Raw genomic sequence first — 21,524 nt, 5'->3', positions numbered from 1 at the left:
AAAAAAGTAATACAGTTGGACAGGCAGGAGAGGTCTTGCTAATATAGAGAAGCTAAAACAAGGAAATGGTGATAGGCTACGTATCAGCCACAAAGAATGACTGCTGTTTTGCTAGCCTGACAGGTTCCACTGACCAGACACTTCTTTGAGGAATTTAGCTCCTGGTAATGCCCTTTCAGTAATTAGTGCAGTGGAAATGGCACTTAACAAGCAGGGATGGTGGCTGCAGTTTTTCAGATGAACCCATCCTCATCTGTGCCTTTTTGGTAAAGAGACCTCGCATATGAGCTGTAGGAATACTCTCAGGGTGGTTGAGAAGAGGAAGCTTTGACTTCTGTGTGTGGGGCCTATATAAAGCTGAGACAACATGTTTTGCCTTATCTGATTATTAAAAGCAATAAAATTTCAAATGAAAATATCTAGGTTTTCTTGTGCTAATGGTGAGAAATTTTTTTTGTATCCTACAAGTAATCAGTAAAGAAACTTTTGTAGATGAAGTCTTTAAAAATAACATGCAAGTATGTAAATCCAAGATTAAGCCTAAGATATGACTGGTGGAATGATGTTGTATGTCAGAAAAGAAAATAATGAATAACTTAAGTACTATGAATACAATCCACAGAAATCCAGAGAGTTAGCAGGAGTGGAAAGAAAATCATATGAGAAGTCTTATAAATCATATTCTAAGAGCAGAGGGCAAGTAGAATTATTCAGCAGAGAAATATCCTAGATAAATTGATAATCATATTTGGACAAGAGGATTTTATGAAATCGAGGAGCTTGTTTTCATTCCTTTATTTGCCCCACGATCTGTCCCCTGCCCTCATCTTGGAGACAGCTGGGTCTTTGTATATGCAGAAAGTTGCAGAAACTTGTCTTCGTAATAAGGTACTCTGATGGGAAAGCAGAAGTAGCATGTTTAAGTGTAGCAACTGTTGGAGACAGGATATATAGTAGTTAACAGCAAGGACTCTAGGCCAGGCTACTCTTCACTTACTAGCTCTGTGACTATGGGCAGTTCACTTAACCAGTGCCTCAGTTTCCTCATCTGTGAAATGCAGGTAGTAGCTACCCCATAGCCTTGTTATAACACCAAAATGAGTTAATATATGTAAGAGCATTTAGAAAGTACTGATAAAGAATATGTGCTTTGTGTTAGTGGTCATTATTGCAGTTACTAGGAAGCTTAACTTTAAGGAATCCCTTTTGTCATATCCACCTTCCGTGATAAGTGGCCTTAAAAATAGGCTTGTACAAGTGCAGGCATGGTGGGTCATGCCTATACTCTCAGCTACTCCAGAAGCTGAGGGGAGGATCGCTTGAGCCCAAGAGTTTGAGGCTGCCGTGACCTGTGATCATGCCACTGCATTCCAGCTCAGGTAACAGAGTAAGACCCAGTCTATTAAAAAAAATTTTTTTTTAATGAGTTTGGACACATGGGTTATATACACACTGTATGATTCCATGTATATATTCACATATGTGACATTCTGGAAATGATAAAATTCTGGAAATGAAGAACAAATTAGTTTGTCTGAGGTTGCCAAGGATCAGTGGGGAAGGGAGGGAAGTAGACATGGCTATAAAGAGGCACTAAGAAGGATCCTTGTGGCGATGGGAATGTTGTGTGTCTTGATGGTGTCCATATCAGTATCTTGGTTGTGATGTTGTTCTAGAGTTCGGTGAGATGTTACCCTTGGGGAAAACTGGATGAAGAGGGTGTGGGATCTCTCTGTATTATTTCTTATAACTACATGGGAACCTATAGTTACCTCAAAATAAAACATTTAATAATAAAAAGAAAATGGGCTCGGAAGATTCCTAATAGAGAAAAATTGGCAGTGAAAGCCATGTGTATATCTGAACAGACTGACCAATATTAGGTAAATAAGGCAAATAAACATCACGGAAGGAAAACTGAGCTGACCATTGACATTTTAGTGAGATGTTCATGGGCCCCCAAGAAAAAAATGGAACCCTGTGGGTTCAGAGGGAGGGAGAAGACAGACAACAGCTTCATTTCCCTGAAAACCCATCAAACTGGTGTTCTCTAAGGGCCTTTGCTTCCCGTACTGTGAAATGTTCTATTTAATTGATGGTTTTTGGTAAAGAGAAGAAGGTAGATGAGTAGCAACTTAAATACAAATGACGTTCTTTTTTTTTTTTTTTTTTTTTGAGACAGAGTTTTGCTCTTGTTGCCCAGGCTGGAGTGCAATGGTGCAATCTCGGGCTCACTGCAACCTCCACCTCCCAGGTTCAAGTGATTCTCCTGCCTCAGCCTCCCAAGTAGCTGGGATTATAGGCATGCACCACCATGCCTGGCTAACTTGGTATTTTTAGCAGAGATGGGGGGTCTCCATGTTGGCCAGGCTGGTCTCGAACTCCCGACCTCAGGTGATCTGCCTGCCTCGGCCTCCCAAAGTGCTTTCATTACAGGTGTGAGCCACCATTCCTGGCCTACAAATGACATTCTTAAAGGCAGGCCTAAGAGAAAAAGAATATGGGGATGACAGGTATGAGCTAAAAATCATCTGTCTATATGCCTGTAAATATAGTAATTAAATCCAGGAGGTACCTTGTCTGACTTTTCTCTCATCTACTTCTTAAGCACCCCATCCGCCAGAGTTTATCACTTTTACTTTGTGTGTTTATAACACTCCCCTCATACCACTTACTATGGCCCTAGTTGTATTTGTGTGTGTGTGTATATATATATGTGTATATCTTTTCTTCTGGATTGTGGCTCCCTTGAGGGGACAGCTCACTACTGTACTTTGTTTTGATTTGTTAGTTCAAAGCTCAGTGTCTGTTGCACAGTAGGCACTTAAGAAATAATGAATGAGATATTGACTGTTGTCATGGCCCTGGACAGAGTATATGTTAATGTAGAAGCCTATATAAATTAAACAGATCAAAAAACTGGTAATATTATTGCACTGAATGAAATTGTGGTTATTTTTACAAATGAACATTCCTGGGCTTTTCTTTATGTTTTTTAGTCTGGCAAATTTTTTCCTTAGGTTTAAAATAAGAATTTTAGAGAATTGAGTAATGCAGCTATGAAGAGATGTCTTATAGCAACTACTGACAGTAGTGTGGTGTCAGTTAGGAGGTAAAGGGCCATCAGAAAAAGACAAGGAGACCATTGGAAAGGAGATAATTGGAAGAATGACTTGTGTGGCCTGCTGGGTTCAATTCAGTCACAGAGAATGCCATCAGACTAAAACAAATCATGATTGAAAGCACTAGTAACAAGCTTATCTCTTAATGTTTGCGTAAGCATCTTCTCCTTGTCAAGGCACACATGAGCCATATTCTGATGTCCAGTATGTGAAAGAGGTGAAGTGGAGGCATTCTTCTCCCCAACTGCAAGGTGCAGTAGAAACTGGGTTGATTACACAGTATTCTTCTCCCCAACTGCAAGGTGCAGTAGAAACTGGATTGATTACACAGTGCCTGCCCTTCACCTTCTCTACTTGTGCCAGTCCTCCAGCCATGCCATGTGGGCTTGTCAGGTGCCTAATGGAAATTTTACATTTCTGGTTCTGAATATGTAACAGAGAAGGTATGCAATTAAATATTCCCTTCCTGCCAGGCACAGTGACTCACACCTGTAATCCCAGCACTTTGGGAGGCCAAAGTGGGCAGATTGTTTCAGGCCAGGAGTTTGAGACCAGCCTGGGCAACATGGCAAAACTCTGTCTCTACGAAAAATACAAAAAATTAGCCAGGCATGGTGCCTCATGCCTGTAGTCCCAGCTGCTCAAGAGGCTGAGGCAGGAAGATCACTTGAGCCCTGGAGGTTAAGTCTACAGTGACCCGTGATTGTGCCACTGCACTCTAGCCTGAATGAATAAGTAAATAACCACCTCCTTAAAAGTTACAGGATACCATTGATTGCTTGATTGATTGATGAGAGGAAAGAAAGAATAAATCTAGGTGGTGGTACATTCCACAGGAAAACTGAGAAGGATTGTAAAAAAAAAAAAAAAAGCTTATATTATTTGAATGAATGAACAAATAGTTTGAGGGACATACTGTTGTAAGTTAAAAGAGATTTCGACGTAAGAGCCAAATGTAACACATGAAACTTGATTGGACATGCCTTTAAAAACAATGAGGGTATTTCACTATACACTGAATATTAAATATTGTGTGACACTGGGGCATTCTTAATATTCTTAGGTATGATATTTTGGTCATGTAAAGAAATGCCCTTATTATTAGATATCTATGTATTCCAGGATGAAGTATTTTGATGTATGTAGCTTATTTTCAGACAGTTCTGGGAGGAAGAAAGTATAAATATGGAGGGGCGAGTGTATTAGGATTCTTCAGAGGGACAGAACCAATAGGATGTATATATTTATAAAAGAGAGTTTATTAGGGAGAATTGGCTCACATGATTATAAGGGGAAGTTCCATGATAAGCCTTCCATACACTGGGGAAGAGAGAAGCCGACAGTGGCTCAGTTCAAGTCTGAAAGCCTCAACACAAGGGAAGCTGACAGTACACCCTTTAGTCTGTAGCTGAGCTTGAGTCCCTGGGAAGCCGCTGGTGCACCTCCAGAGTCTAGAGGCTGAAGATCCTGGAGTCTGATGTCCAAGGACAGGTGGACAGAAGCAAGCATCTGGCGCGGACCAAAAGACCAGCAAATAGACTTGTCCTACCTTCTTCCTCCTGCTGTGTTCTGGCTGTGCTGGCAGCTGATTGGATGGTGCCTCCCCACATTGAGGGTGGATCTTCCTCTCCCATTCCACCAACTTAAGCGTCACTTTCCTCTGGCAGACACACCCAGACACATCCAGAAACAATACTTTATTAGCCATATAGGCATCCCTCAGTCCAATCAAGTTGACATCTAGTATTAACTATTAAAGTCAAGTTAAAGGAATGGGATAAAACATTAATTGTTGAATCTGAATGGAGTGTACACAGGCGCTTAGTGTATTATTCATTCACCTTTTCTGTGTTTGAAATTTTTAAAATAAAAAGTTGGGTAAAGGCTAAATGCATTTTTCCTACAGCTGGCAACAAACCAAGGATGTTCTTTCTCAACACTCATATTCAGCATCATACCAGAAGGACTAGGCAGCACAGGCAAGAAAAAAAAATAGAAGGCATACAGATTAGAAAGAAGAGTTAGAGGAAAAACCTTGCCCTCGAAAACTGTTGGACTTGCTGCCATGACTTTTTTTTTTTTTTTTGAGACAGAGTCTCGCTCTATTGCCTAGGTTAGGGTGCAGTGGCGCAATCTTGGCTCACTGTAACCTCCACCTCCCAGGTTCAAGCAGTTCTCCTGCCTCAACCTGCTGAGTAGCTGGGACTACAGGGTATGTGCCACTATGCCCAGCTAATTTTTTTATTTTTAGTAGAGACGGGGTTTCACCATGTTGATTGGCCAGGATGATCTTGATCTCTTGACTTCGTGATCCACCCGCCTCGGCCTCCCAAAGTGCTGGGATTACAGGCATGAGCCACCGCGCCCAGCCTGCTATGACTTTCATTTAAGATTGTTCAATTTGATGGAGAGCTGCTCCCCCATGGCCCATTAGCTTCTCCTGCTTGATCTTTTGATGAATTCATAGTCACTTGTTTCTGGTATCATGATGTACCACCAAAATCAGCTTCCAGGTTCCTGTGCACCAGAAATGGGAAGGGAAGATGGGCTGTGAGGAAGTGAAAAACCTAATCTCAGTCTTAAAAACATACCTTTGGGGTTTGTGGGTACTCATCTCTTGAAGGGCATATGATAATTTTATCATGACTCCTGACTTCTGTGTGTTCTGCTGCTCTTTAAGCTGTCTTCCAGTCAAAAACGTCTCCACAGAAGCAGCTTCTGCATTGCTATCTGGAGGACCAAAATCTGGTAGATGATAAGAGTTGGCCCCAAGAAGATTTCTGATGCCGTATGTTTTTTTAGCATACTAAGGATAAAGACCTCAAAGCTCAGGTGTACTCCCAAGATGGTCAGCCTTCCTGATCAGCCATTCCAGATCTCCCAATCTTGTGTTCCCAGGAGGAGAAGGAGACTAATGCTTAGGAATTATACTGCCTGGCAGTTTGTGAACAACTGACTTTTTAAATGTTTATGATCTAGGACATGGCATACTAGGAGTATTTCAAGCTAGATTCATCTCCATATCGAATGAAGATGGTGGCATTCTCCACAAAATTTTAATAATCAGCCTCTTGAACCTCATTCTCTGTCCACACAATGGCTTTTCAACAGATGTGTTACCCCACAATTATTTTAGAGTCATTAGGAACATTAAGAAAGGAAGGGAAATTTTCAGTCAAACGAGGTGGGAAAATTTTTTTAATGGGTAGCAAGGTGTTTTCTCTCTTAAAGTCTTTCGTGGCACACAGAGTAGAATGTCAGGAGAAGATGAATCTAATCCCAGCATATACCCTGAAAGCAAAGCATGAGGGGAAACACAGAGAGAAAGTACCTTTAAAACAAGTTTTTTTCAAGCCTCTTTTATCAGTTTTTCCAGTGAGAGTGTGGTATTTTTCGTGGACAAAGGTTTTACCAGCTTAACAGCAGTGATGTGTGAGGGTTTGTTAATTATTGCTCTTACTGATGTTTGCACAGGCTGTTGGGATCATAAATGTCAATCTGTCAGGAGACTGTGATAGGTTCCAAAAAAACTGATTGAGTACCTCAAAAGCTGTCATAGAGCCTGAGATTAAACAGATATGTCTTTCGTAGAAGTAAGGGAAGGTGTGGGTGAAGGGAATAGCAGAAGGCTTTCTTCTCTTTGTTGCCACATTGCTTCTCCCACTCTCCTATTCTGTATTGTGAGTGTTGGCTTGTACAGAGGCCTAAGAGCCTGCCTGCCTGAGATGTCAGGAAGCCACAGCCGTGGTTAGTGCACGGGGTGTGTGCAGGCTGCCAGCTGCAGGGTGACAGGAGATTAAGAGAGATTGAGATTCAGCTTTGACAGGCCTGACACAATTTATTTGGAAATTTTCAGGAGAGAACATGAGTAATAAAGACAAGAACAGTGACAGTAAGGAACAAATGTGAATTTCTGCCAGAGACAAAACAGAATTTTAAAAGAAGTGGCTGTTTGTTGTCTCCAGTTAAGCTTTCCAGTTAAACTGTGTTCCTAATTGAAAGTCTTACCACTACTCTCTGAGATTGGCTAGGAAAGTACAATTAGAAGAATTCCTCTCTTCAGAAGATTCCATATATTTAAAATCACTGTACAGCCAGCCTACCATATCCATGAGTTCCACATCTGTGGATTCAACCAACCATAGACTGAAAATATTTGGGAAAAAATGGATGATTGTTTCATACTGAACATGTAGATTTGTTTGTTATTATTCCCTAAATAACACAGTATAACAACTATTTACATAGTGTTTATATTGTATTAGGGATTATAAGTAATCTAGAGAAGATTAAAGTACAGTTGACCCTTGAACAACATGGGTTTCAATTGTGCAGGTGGGTCCACTATGCGCAGATCTCCTTCTGCCTCTGCCATCCCAGAAACTGCAAGACCAGCCCCCCACTCCTCCTTCGTTTCCTCCTCCTCAGCTACTCAGCGTGAAGACCACAAGGATGAAGACTTTAATGATCCACTTTCACTTAAGAGAAACTGTGTTTTCTCTTCCATATGGTTTTCTTAATATTTTTTCTTCCTGTAGCTTACTTTATTGTAAGAATACAGTATGTAATACATAAAACATGCAAAATATGTGTTAATTGTCTGTGTGTTATCAGTGAGACTTCCGGTCAGCAGGAGGCCATTACTAGCTAAGTTTTGAGAGAGGCAGAAGTTACATGAAAATTTTCAACTGTAATGGGGGGTCAGCACCCCAAACCCCATGTTGTTCAAGGGTCAGCTGTATACAGGAGGATTATGTAGCTTATATGCAAATACTATGCCATTTTATATAAGCGTCTTGAGCATTTGTGGAATTTGGTATCCTTGAAGGGTCCTGGACCCATCTCCCTTAGATACCGAGACACAGACTGTGCAGTACTTGTCTCTCTGTCGAAAATTAAGCAGCAGTTACTTTCAAACCAAGGAAACTAAATAGGCAAAATCCTTCTTAAGATTTTCCTTCCTTATTTAATCACATTATGATTCTTGATCAGACTTTACTTTGACTAGTTCTGATGTGATATCTTTCTCATTCTATTAAACATTGGCAGAGAAAGCAGGGGTCTGGTGACTACCAAGAAGTGTGAACCTGGAATGGGGGAGTGGCCGCTCTCCATGGGTATATCCACACTAGATTATGTTCTCAAGAAGAAGCATACTGGAAAAAAAAGAATCTGCTTTGTTGGCCCTTTATGAAGGACCTTAATTAGAAGTCACTGTTAACTCCTGGGGTGGGAATGGTTTCCAGCTTGGCACGGGAGTTCCTCCTGCTGCTAATGAGCATACTCCTTGCAAGGACTCGCTTCTTCTGACAGTTAAAGCTGCATGTAAGAGTTATTTCTCTTCACCTCTCTCTCCACATTTAACTGTTACTGCCCAAGTTCAGAGTAGGCAAGTAGACTGTTAGGTGTTTTCAGGAAATTGGCAGTGCCTCAGGGTAACAAGCAATGATACTTGTGAGCAAAAGTAAATCATTAAAGTTTAATTTATTCAAATATGGGCAGTAGATGATTCCTTTTATGTCAGCCATGTTTGGATCTTTTTTTTTTTCCTTCCTGGTAGTCTTTTTCTAATTGACCTAAAACTTATAAATAAATAGTTGAATTATTTAATTCATTATCATGTCATTAGAACCCCTGCCCTGGACATCTGTTTCTCTTATTTAAGCAGCTCGCCCCATGGCACGAAGGTTTAGTTAACTAATTAGCAGAGGAAATGTAAATTTCTTTTTTTTTTTTTTTTTTTTTGAGACGGAGTCTCGCTGTGTCTCCCAGGCTGGAGTGCAGTGGCGTGATCTCGGCTCACTGCAAGCTCCGCCTCCCGGGTTCACGCCATTCTCCCGCCTCAGACTCCCAAGTAGCTGGGACTACAGGCGCCCGCCACCACGCCCGGCTAGTTTTTTGTATTTTTAGTAGAGACGGGGTTTCACCATGTTAGCCAGGATAGTCTCGATCTCCTGACCTCGTGATCCACCCGCCTCGGCCTCCCAAAGTGCTGGGATTACAGGCTTGAGCCACCGCGCCCGGCCGGAAATGTAAATTTCTTATGCAAGGAGGATGATTCTATAGATTACTATTTATTTCATTAGCTTCTCATTAAAAGTTGACTTGTGAGAAAATGCCAGAGAATGGTTTGCTTCTCCAAGAAATTACACAGACATAGTCACCTTCTTGGACAATAGCATGTGGAGGATACTGAGCAGTTTGGGAAGCTTATTTACCCTCGCTGTTTGTGGGAGGGAGCATTAGAGAGCATCTAACAGATCTTCATCTAGGGAAGAGTAAGTGGGGATATTCCAGAGCTTCAAAGGTGTGGATCTCTGACTAGCTGGAATAGTTCCTTGATTCTAAAACATAACACATTCTGTTAGACATTTTTTCTGCCTTGGTTTAGAATCATCTAGGACTGCTTCCTGGGGCCCAGACTTTCTATATACATGGATGCCTTTGGTCATAGACTTTACAGATGCTGGGATATTGTCAGAGGACTGACTAGGGCTTAATGGTGTTCTTTTAGGATGACCAGTATATCATACCAGAAGCTGTGGCAGCATCAGAAACCTCCTTTAGGATTCATTGTTCAAGAATGTTCCATGCCTACTGCCTACCAGAAGAAATAACTCAGTGGTCATTTTATTAATGTGGAATAGATCAAGGAAAATCTCAGCATGGGACCATGTAGATATTCCTTAGTGTTGCTGTTGAATGCCCATTGGTCAGATAAGGTGGGGAATTAAGAGAAAAAGAGGTGAAAACTGCACAGGCCTCCTAACTTTGCAGGGCAGGGGTCGGGGGGACCCATCAAAGTGGGTTGTTTGGTGATGACTAACGATTGTGATTATGTAAATATGAATTCTATTTCTCAGCCATAGGACTCATACATTAAAAAAAAAAAAATTTCTTCACATATCTAACTCCCTTACTTATTTGGACATAGTTAGCTTATGGATAACATTGCCACACTCAAATTCTTTTTGTCTTTTCTTTATTTTTTTCCCCCAGTTTCATTGACACAGTGAAATTAAATTGTCTTCTCCTTGCAGCAAAGGTTTGTTTTAGAAATGGAGGTGGGTGCTTTGCGAATGGACAACGTGTTTGACAGTTTGGGATAGATTCATGTAGAAAGAGCTCTAAATGTGAACTCTTCATTTTCAGACACAGAGGTGTGAAAGAAAGGGGCTCAGGGTCTGAGCAGTTCTCTGTTAGATTAGAGGTGTGCTGGCATTGTGCCAGGGCCCTCCAGATTTTAATCATATTAATAATGAAAAGGCTTCAGCTGCCTCCCCATCTTGTGCTGACACCTGCCTCCCAATGGGAGTAACTTCCTATAAGGATGCTTTGAATTTAGGACTTTGTCTCAGAAAAAAACATTTTTTGTTACAGTTTTTACTCTAGAATTTTCTCGTTACAAAAAAAAAAAAAAGGTCTAAATAGAGTTATTAATACAAATAGAGCCATTGCTGGTTTGTGTAAAAGGACATCCCCAGAGAGCAGTGTGGCTCATACAAGGTGAATTTCTTTCAGCTGACTGCTTTGTAATGATTTACATTTAAATTGTTGCTTGTTGCTCTTGCAGAAGAAGGGAGAGAGCCTGCCCTATCTGCGGCCACCTTAGTCACCACATTGACTGGGCCTAGGCCTAGATGGCTTTGCTCAGCAGAGCTGGGAAATAGGCTGAACTTGCTTTCGGTTGTTTTCATCAGAGGTCTTATTTAGTTGGTTTGTATTGGGGCAAAATGTCATGTAGGACTGGAAGAATTAAATGAGATGAAAAATGAAGTCTGTAGTTGCTAAGAATGGTGCAGGGCCTCCATATGCCAGTACAGCACAGCAGGGCTGGGCGACTATGAGCAAACTACCAGCATCACCATCAGGGTCCACTGAACAATCTTGGGTGAAGTGCAGCATCTTCCTCACACACAGGGAGGCTAGGAAAGGGCATACAGACAGCCTTCACTAAAATACATCCTACAGGCTGTGGCTTCTCACTCGACCCACTTTAAGTAGAACATTAGGACTGCCTAGGAGACAAATTCATTCATTCAAGAAATATTTATTGAGCATAGGCATGGAGGGAACATCAGTGAACAAAGCAGGTGAAATTTCCTGCCCTCTTGGAGTTTATTTTCTTTTAGGGCATAATGTTAAAGATAAGTGCTGTGGAGGAATAAAAGACAAGGAAACAGAGGAGGGGAAGTGCTAAGAATGGGGATTCAATGATCTAGAAGTGATGATCAGGGAAGAAGCCTTCAGTGAAAATGTGACTTTGCAAAATAAAATTTAAAAGAAAATGTGACATTGGAGCAAATATATAAAAGAGATATAAAAAATGGCATATGCAGGGCCTTCATATGCCATTACAGTGCAGCAGGGCTGGGGGACTGTGAGCAAACTACCATCGGGGGCCTGGGTGATAAAAGAGATAAGATCCCATGTAGATCTGGGTGAAGATTGTTTCAAATAGAGGGACAGAAGGTACAAAGTCCCACAGGTAGGGGACAATAAGGAGGCTAGTGTAGATAAGTAAAGGAAGGAAAGCAGCAGGAGCTGAGCGTGGGGCAAGTCATGCAGGGTATTCGACAGTCTAAGTATCTGGACTTTTACTCTGACAAGAGGAGCTATTAGAGGGTTTTGAGCAGGGAAGTAACATGATTCTAACTTGATTTTTGACAGAGTCACTTGTGTGCTATATGGAGAATAGATTGTAGAGACAACGGGGTGAGCAGAGAGACTAGTGAAGAGGCTCTTGTAGTAGGCTTGATGAGTTGGTAATGGCTTAGACCAAGGTGGGAGTGACAGAGGGGTGAGAAGGTGTGGCATCTGGATTATTTTGAGGCAGACTGTTTAGGAGACTCCCTTCTAGAGGTAATTTAGCACGAACAACTTTGGAACTTGGTAAGAGGTACGTCGTGGGTATGCAGGCAGCTATTTCAGGAGTACAGAGCCCGAGAGAGCTGCCCAGTTTGTTGAAGGCAAGAGTCATTTATAGCCTTGCCTGTGATAAGAACTTTATTGCATCTTAATTACTTTTTTGAGGTTATGTAAGACACAGTTGTCACAGAGTACACCCCATTTTGGCTCCACCTCAAGGTGGGGTGCCCAGTGCTGCTGCTGCACCACACCATAGTGGAGGTCATAGGGCAGCTTGCATGTGCACCAGCAGAGGTGCCCCTTCATTCATTCTGAATCAAATTGAACTACTTGTCAGTATTAGAACCTGACTTTTGTGTCTTTAAGAGTAGAAACATGAGTAATTTTACTATAAAAGATTACAGATCACTCATCAAACACTGGCTTTGGGAATGGAATTGTGAAAGCATAGTGATACAGAGATAACATTAGACATAGTCCCATCTTTAAAGAATTACAGTCTACTTGAGGACAAGCAAATACCCAAGAAAAGATACCTAACCAATACAGGCAGCATCTAGGTCGTCCCAGCAAGGGGATACAAAGACAGGACCCCATTTCTAGCTGGAATGGTCTCTTCATAGAATCTCAGCTTTTTTAAAAAAACAACAACATAGAACTGTTTTCGTTGAGCCACCCGCACTCTCCTCTCCAGCTCAGGCCTAGCTTGTTAGAAGTCAGCACTAAAGGTACATGCTTGTCATGGTTTGTGCAATATAAACCAAGCAAGTCAGAACTGGCTCTCATGGGTCTGATTCCTTACTGGACAAGGGCAGTAGCCCGGTCAGGAGAATGCCTGGAAATACATTAATCAACTGTGCTTGCCAGGCCAAGCACTAATCCTGATCCCCAAATATGTTGTTTTGGTCAGATTCACACTCTGAGAATGAGGCTTCACCAGTAAAACGGCCACGACTACTGGAGAATACGGAACGGTCCGAGGAAACCAGTCGATCTAAACAGAAGAGTCGACGTCGGTGCTTCCAGTGCCAAACCAAACTGGAGCTGGTGCAGCAGGAATTGGGATCGTGTCGCTGCGGTAAGCATCTCCCCCAGTGGCATGATGGAGACTATATCCCTTGGCCCAGCTTTGGGAATTAAGTGGCTGAAGTCTTTTGTTCTTCTGAGTACTGTAAGTTTGCTACAGTAGTGCCTGCGATGTAAGTTTGGGGCTTGAGAAATCAGGAGTACAGGATGTTTGCCTCTAAACACTCTTTATTCTCGTGCATGCAAAAAAGACAAAAACATCCCCCTGTTCTTATGCATCTCTCCTTAGAGCTACATCTCACCGCTTAGTGCTTTCAGCTTCCCCCCACCACTTACTACTTTGGTTTCTTCTCACGACGTCAGAAATTTACCAAACAAACAAAATTCCGGAGTATGTACCATAAAATTCAGATATTAAGTTAATTTTGAATGAACTTACTATTTATGGAAGACTTTTTTCTCCATCTCCCTGTTAAATTAAGCTTTGATTAGAAAGTTTCCTTTGAACCTTAGTTCATCTAGTCAGTTAATACCTTGAAATCGCCTTTTTTATTTTTATTTTTTCTGGGCTGAATTCATCCTTCTGCCTCTGCCTCACAAAGTGCTGGGATTACAGGCATGAGCCACCATATACCCAGTCGGAAATAGCTTTACAATCACCTTTCCTTCTGTATTCTGTAGTGTAATACCTTTTAGAATTGCTGCACAGGGATGCCTACCTGCAGTGGAACAAAACTTAAGTCAGCCTTTTCTCTCTTCATGACCACATGTATCATGACACATAGGAATAAAATTGTGTAGCGGCATTATTTTAGGCTGATTTAGTTTCCTGTACTTTTGTTTATTCCCTGGTTTTAAAACATAATGTTATAAAATTGTTTGAGGACCAGTTCAGCTGTCATCAGGCTGACTGTGAGACCTGACTGTAGCCTCTGAGAATCCTATTTCTTTCTTTCTGAGAAGTGAACTTTAGAAGCCCCCTTTCACTTCTGGGACAGCCGAAGATATCCCACAAGTACTATTGCCGACAGTCAGGACTAAATAGTTCACTCAGCAGTTATAAAGTAATAGTCACTGGAAGTTTACCATCTCCTGAAGCGGCAGCCTCTGCTGCTACGGTTCCTCAATTATCTGCCCTATTGGAAATGGGAAGGAAGAGAGAGGATATTAGCTTTTCATAGAAACTAAGTCAGAACTCCTGTTCCTGTTATGACCAGATACCTGTTTGTTACACATTCTGGTGTATGTGTTACTCCACAAGATTAGAAGTGCATGTTCAACTGCAGAAACCGGAACCAGCATGGGGAGTCTTAAATGTTACCAGATAAGGTTTTTAGGGCATTTTGGTTATAGTACTAAGCATTTTTGGGAAACCGTAAAGAAGGTTAGGATAGGTGGTGGGAACAGAGGCTGACAGCAGTTTTCAGACTTCTGTGTGTTCATGCATGCAGTATGGCCCAGGCAAGTTCAGAACCTTATTATTAGGCTATTTCGATCAACCCTGCCAGACAATTTTAAATTCTTGGTGACATAAGGCAGGTGTACTGTGGTTGGCTGAGGAAACTCTGGGCTCTGCTGGCTAACTAGCTTCACTTCACACTGAAGAGGCTGCCTCATCTTTTGTGATCTGCAGTTTCTTGCTTTGGTCTTCATGTGAACTCAGGGAATTTGAGCAGTTCAGTCTGTTACCAGTGTTGTGAGCCTACTTGGTCATTTTAGCTGTTGATTTTATAACATAGGCCTTTGGTTGTCCCTCAGTTAGAATTGTGGGATGTTCCTGAACCATCTGTTCTTGTTTCTTCCTTGAAAGTAACTAAATCCGGGGTATTACACAGGATTTGCCATAGCGGATCAAGCAATTGGTCTATCAAGTATGCTGTCTTGCCCCCGGCAGTGGCTAATGCTTCTTCTCCTTATCAGGCAAACAGGAGATTGCACAATTTAGCACTGAGATATAAAGATATTGTAACCAGGTCTCCCAGTTTACCCTTCAGCTTGACACAAACTACCTAATTTCCTAAGGTCTTAGCATCCACCTGAAAAAAAAAAAAACAGTAATACATGTTAGATGACTTCACATTCACCCAAGTAAAGCCCACATGTCTAATCTCTGGTAAATATAGATTACTCTGCCATATTCTTAACCTTTGTGGGCAGGAGGCTGAATTGCTAAATGCGTATTGGGTTTGTTGCAATATGCATCCTTTTTAAATGTTCTGACATGTAGTCTCTGGGCTTGTGCCCAATTCTGAGAGTCTACTTATAGGGAGATTTGACTTTTTCTGTTGGAGAAGAAAGCCCTGAGCTTTCTGAAGTCTCAACAAGATGTAACTTTCCTAGAGACAGCTGGGCATTCGATTTGACCCACTGAGAGTATTCCACTTATGTGCCCAGAAAAATTACTGAGTCAACTGCTACCCTTCAAAAGATAAGGACAACAATGGGAACATACCGTTAAAAAAGTCTGGGACTGTCTTTGACAAATAGCTCTTGTGTTCCTCCTGCCTGCTTGGATCTCGCTAGGAAAGGGTGAGTTGTACAGTTATTTCCTTGAGGATGCATGGATGTTGGAGAGATGTTTAACTGCCCTGAAAGGTTTTAGTAGGGGGATAACACGGTAATTTACTACTGAAAGTGAAGACTCAGGAAGGTAGTTTGAACTCAAACAGAACACTTCTTCACTGCAGAAAATCTTTTTTTATATATATATTTGCAATCTTTTCTTCCATTTGCCTTCCATTCTGTACAGGTTATTAACTGCTGACAAGAAATTCACATCTCATAAATAATGCTTAAGAGCCATTGCTATATAAATTGAATGTGTTATGAATTGTGATGGGCCTTTTTGTAGCATTCGATGCCTAAAGCAGGAAGAACAGAGGATGTCATTTTCATTAATTTCTAATGAGGTGCCAATTAAAGGCAGGGAAGACCTCCAAAGGGAACAGTGGCCAAGCTCCCCTGAATCCTCTGCCCCAGGGCTGTCATCCAAACACTGCCAGTGAAGCCTTCTCTAAAAATTCCATTAAATTACAGTCTCATCGAGAGCACACACAGACACATTCAGCTTCCCTTTGATCTTCAAAAGAGCAATTTGTAAGGCGAGTTCTGAGCCTTCTTACATAGGGAACAGCTAGAGGTGATAGGAATTGTTAATTGCCAAGACACTCCATGGGCTTTCAATAAGGAGGAATTTTGAAGAGGAATTCTCCTCTGCCTCACTGTGACTAGATAACCTTTAAATCGACAATACCAAAGTAACACCCTTTTCTTGTGAAATCTTTCAGGGTGCCAATTAGAAAAGGCATGTGGTTGTGAGATTGGGATGATATCCTGCATCTTAGAGCATCTTCAGTAGTTTAACTTCTCAAGATAGAAAACAAGTACCTGAAAATGGATCTTTTTGTTTCATTTTCTACCCAGTAGGCAAATTGATCAGCTCATTCTCATTGCAGGAGTCTTGTCTCCTGAATTGCCACCTAGAGGATGTTCTTCTGAAATCTGGCCATCTTCATCAAATCTGGGTCACAGCCACAAGAATGCCGTCTTCTCTGAGCAGATCTTGCATGATACACGTAGCTTGGCTTCCTTTTTTGGGGGTTGGGGGTAACAGAGTCGCCCAGGCTGGAGTGCAGTGGCGCGATCTCAGCTCACTGCACCCTCTGCCTCCCAGGTTCAAGCAATTCTCCTGCTTCCGCCTCCCGAGTAGCTGGGACTACAGGTGCACGCTGCCACGCCTGGCTAATTTTTTGTATTTTAGTAGAGACGGGGTTTCACCGTGTTGCCCAGGCTGGTCTTGAACTCCTGAGCTCAGGCAATCCACCTGCCTCGGCCTCCCAAAGTGTTAGGATTACAGGCATGAGCCACCACGCCTGGCCTTCGTGGCTCTTAATCACTGTGCAATGCTTGCTAGAACTGCAGAACTAATTTTTAAATACCAGTCGAAGAGTCTGTGTAAGTTTTAACATATTTTCAATTGGTGGTGCATTAACAGACTAAGTGGATATGCTCCCTTTGGGGACAGTAGTGCTTTTATTAACCTCCCGAGTAATCTGACATCCTTTATTGTTTTCAAAATAAGTTTTCTATTCACTTTAGAAACCTGAAGTGATGTGTTAGCTGGGGCCTCTGGAGTAGTTGATCATCTCCAAGTGTCTCGGTGGTCATTACTGCCTTATCATTCACTGTCAAACCAAATTCATCAAGCATTTATTGAAATCTGAATATGTAGAAAGCATTTTTCTGTTAGGTTTTATGGGGAATATAGGAGCTAGAAATGCAGAATCTAAGAGCTTACAGTCTAGATCTGTGGTTTCAAACTTGAGTAGGGGCCTGGTGTTGTGGCTCACACCTGTAATCCCAGTACTTTAGGAGGCCAAGGTGGGAGAATCCCTTGAGGCCAGGAGTTCAAGACCAGCTTGTTGCCCATCTCTATTTTTTGTAGAGATGGGCAACATAGTAAAACCCTGTCTCTAGGAAAATTATTGCCAGGCAAGATGGTGCACACCTGTGGTCCCACCTACTTGGGAGGCCAAGGTGGGAGGATGGCTTTCAACCCAGGAGTTCGAGGCTGCAGTGAATCTTGGTCACACCACTGCACTGCAGCATGGGCGACAGAGAAAGACCATGTCTCTTAAAAACTGAAAAACAAAAACAAAACTTAAGCGAGCATCAGAATTTACCTGAGAAAATGTTAAAACCACAGATTGTTGGGACCCACCCCCAGAGGTTCTGATTTGGTAGAACACGTTCCCATGGAGTGTTTTCATAGCCTGTCTGTTTTTTATGATATTGACATTTTTAAAGAATACAACCCTCTATCCCTCCTCTCACCTATTTTTTAATAGAACACTCCTTATTTGGGGTTTTAATAGAACACTCCTTGTTCTGATATTTCTTCATAATTAGATTCAGGCTACGAATTCCCACCCAGTCTACTACATAAATAATCATGTGTCCTTCTCAGGGTTTTATGGGAGACACAGATGTCCATCAGCCCTCACTGTTGATGTTAATTTTGATACACCCACCTAGTCGAGGCATTCCCTGGTTGCTCCACTAGGTAGTTACTATTTTTCCCCTTGCACCTATAAAGCAGTCTGTGGGAAAACAGGTTTAAGACCAAGTAAATGCTCTGCTCCTCGTGAAAAATTTCCCCTAGATTCATCATCCGTTGATGATTCTTGCCTAATCCAATCTCTGCTAGGAGGGTTGCAAAATGATGATTTACTAACTCTAGCACTCCCTCAGCATTTACTATTTGGCAGTCAGCATTCTTCTGAAAGTGAAGCCACCTCCTCTCCCCCATTTATTTATCTGTTACTGGTATGGACTCATGGGCTCTTATCTTTTTTTAATGGTTTATGATTTGTTACGGTACAGTTGTCCCCTGGTATCTGCAGGGAATTGGCTCCAGAGCCTCCCATGGATACCAAATTCAAGGATGCCTAAGTCCCTGATATAAAATGGTGTAGCATTGCACATAACCTGTGTACCTCCTCTCATATACTTTGTCATCTCTAGATTACCTATAATACCTAATGCAATGTAAATGCTATGTAAATTGTTACGTACTATGTTGTTTAGGGAATAATGACAAAAAGAAGAAATCTGTATGTGTCAGTGCAGACACAGCCATCATAGGCCTAACTACATTTTTGATCCGTGGTTGTTGAGTGCGGAACCCATGGATATGGACAACTAACTGGACTTAATTATTTTGATGCTCAAATTGTCCCGGATTTAGCCAGTGGAAGTTACTTTCTGCTCGCTCCTTTGCTCTTATGACATACTTCACATCTTTTTTCAGTGGTGGGGGGAGGGGTTGGGAACATTCCCTTATTCTTTGGCATAACAGCATGTGTCCCTAAATTTCCCCAATCCTGGAATCAGCCACTTCTCCACGGACCCCCAAGGTGATTTTAATGTGCACTCAAGTAGGTATTTGCTGGACTTCCAAAAGGAAGGCAGACATACATAAAATAACTGACACCTGGAACAGCCTACCATAAGCATTTCTCAAGGTATAAGCCTATGTTATAGTGATATGGAGAGGGAGAGATTAATTCCAACTCAAGATTCTGGACAAGCTTTTACAATTGGGGCTTTAAAGGAAAGTTGGGACTCAGATATGGGAAATGAGGGGATGCTTGGGCAAAGCTGATGTTTAGGAGATGACCTCTGTTCAGCTGGCTGAAGTCTTGGGGTCAAATGAGGACAGACTGTTAGAAAGGGAGGAAAAGGATTCCAGATTCCAGGCTGAGGAGTTTGGATGTTAGTTTATAGTGAGAAGCTGTCAGTAGTTTTGAATACAATCAACATGATCTAATGACTTTTAGAAACATTCAACATGTTGGAAAGCCATGGAGGTTGTTGAATCTTTTTAAGGGAATGATCTAGAGAGAATGTGAACTGATTGAGTGAAAAGGAATGTGCATGTGTCACAACTGTTGCTGCCACTGCAGGGACTGCAAAGTGAACAGTGATATCCATAAGGTCTTGAGTGGAGCAAGGAGCTGCAGTGATTAGGACACATGGGGACATGCAGTTACCAGGCTGATCCATTTCACCAGCATCTGAAATCAGCCCACGCGTCTGTGCCTTAATTTTAATCCTCATCCAAGTGTGAACCTGTCAGGAACATTTGGCATTCTGTCCTATGTCTCTAAAAGAAAGTGAGGCAATATGTTCTTTTAAAAAGCCTTATTCTGTTGACAGTGTTCTAGCGTAGATCCACCAGAAAACCCTGCTATGCAGAAAAACACCTGAGATCTTTTATTATGACCAAAACCGATTTGACTGGTGAAGTGTTATCATTATTGCTGTTGTGTGGAGCGTCCGTGCTCTACCATGAGTTGTAGGGATAGAGCATGGTTCAGCAAAAGACCCCAGCCTTCAGGAAGTCCTATTTATACGCTGAGTCTGGGTGACAAAAGACTAAAGCTTCTCCGGTACTCCTAAGACAGCAACAATTGGGGTGTATGTTATGTGTGACTCAAGACAAGGAGGTGTCCCATCCATCCTCCCAAAAGGAAAAAAAGTTCCACAACCTTTTGATGGGAGTTATTATATATGTGAGAGCTAAGGGTAATTAGACATCTTGAGGCAAATTCTGAGAAAATTTTCTTCCTTTGCTATATTCTTCCCTTCACTCTCACTCTACTTTTCACCTAAGCATAAGTATGCTATCTGTATTCCTCATTTAATCTTTGATGTGTAAGTGTTCCAGTCTAAAACCAAATAGATTAGTCCCTCTGCTGCTTCTCTGCAAATTGCAACTTGAGATGTTAGAACAAAACAAATGAAACCTTTTACTGAACACGAACTCCATGTATTTAGCCCATTAGTGCAGTACTGTCCCAGAGACCCAGCCTACCATATGTCCTTTGACAGGGCTGTAGAGAGATGTCAGAAACATGAGGAACTCCCCCTCCCTAAGCAAAGGAGTATCAAAGACTGAGCTCTTCTTACAAGACCAAATGTGCAGGGCACATTCATTGCAGCCTGTGTCACATCCGCACCCATCCCTTACTGACAGGTATGGCAGAAGACCCTTATCCCATGGCATGAGATAAGTCTCCATCTTTTTAGCAGACTTGCAGCTACTTTATAATCTAATCTTAGTGGCAGTAACAGCACAATAATAATGTTCCCAGCCGGGCGCGGTGGCTCAAGCCTGTAATCCCAGCACTTTGGGAGGCCGAGGCGGGCGGATCACGAGGTCAGGAGATCGAGACCATTCTGGCTGACACGGTGAAACCCCATCTCTACTAAAAAATCCAAAAAGTAGCCGGGCGAGGTGGCGGCCGCCTGTAGTCCCAGCTACTCAGGAGGCTGAGGCAGGAGAATGGCGTAAACCCGGGAGGCGGAGCTTGCAGTGAGCTGAGATCCAGCCACTGCACTCCAGCCTGGGTGACAGAGGGAGACTCTGTCTCAAAAAATAAAAAAATAAAAAAAATAATGTTCCCAAAGCTATTTGATAGGTTATCCTGCTTAGAATACCTTTTTTTATGGGAAGAAAGATTATTATAAAAGGAAGTGAATTATTAGTGTCTTTTATTTTAGTTCCAGTAGTAAACAGTTTTAGTTAATTCTTTGTTTAGTAAAGTTTTTAAGACAGCTTTTTGAGAAATAATTTACATACCATAAAATTCATCCATTTTACAGTTGAATGAGTTTTATTACTTTTTTTCTTTAATCTTGTTTCAGACCCTGATTTTTTAGTTCTTATTACATTTTTTATTTCTTTTTAAAATCTGTTTTCAGAAGTTGAATGAGTTTTAATAGATCTGTGTAAGTTGTACAGCCCTCACCAAATTCAGTTGTACAATACCTCCGTCGTCCCAAAAAGTTCCCTCATGCCCCTTTTTAGTCGATCCCTATTCTCTTCCACCCCAGCCAACCACTTAAGATCTGCTTTCTGTTGCTATAGTTTCATCTTTTCTAGGATTTTATTATCAATGGATTCATACAGTCTGTAGTCTTTTATCTACATGGTATGTTGTTTTT

The 21,524-nt window shown here is 41.7% G+C and overlaps 1 protein-coding gene and 1 long non-coding RNA gene across 6 annotated transcripts in view; both read left to right on the top strand.

Moving 5' to 3' along the window:
* The window catches only part of ZFAND3 (zinc finger AN1-type containing 3), a 335,788-nt gene that overhangs the window by 285,423 nt on the left and 28,841 nt on the right, over window positions 1-21,524 (top strand). For all 5 annotated transcript variants that reach the window (XM_015136279.3, XM_015136278.3, XM_015136277.3 and 2 more), the window contains one exon: window positions 12,901-13,068. In XM_015136279.3, the coding sequence (XP_014991765.1) occupies window positions 12,901-13,068 (168 nt within the window). The remainder of the gene's footprint in view (window positions 1-12,900; window positions 13,069-21,524) is intronic.
* LOC144340369 (uncharacterized) lies at window positions 2,146-5,137 on the top strand. The gene is made up of 2 exons (XR_013416435.1): window positions 2,146-3,401; window positions 3,454-5,137. It is a non-coding gene; the product is annotated as an uncharacterized LOC144340369 (long non-coding RNA).

Source organism: Macaca mulatta, chromosome 4, assembly GCF_049350105.2.
Source record: "Macaca mulatta isolate MMU2019108-1 chromosome 4, T2T-MMU8v2.0, whole genome shotgun sequence".
In the NCBI taxonomy this organism is placed as follows: Eukaryota; Metazoa; Chordata; class Mammalia; order Primates; family Cercopithecidae; genus Macaca; species Macaca mulatta.
Note: the sequence above shows the minus strand (reverse complement) of the source record. Positions and strands in the feature narration are given on the sequence as shown.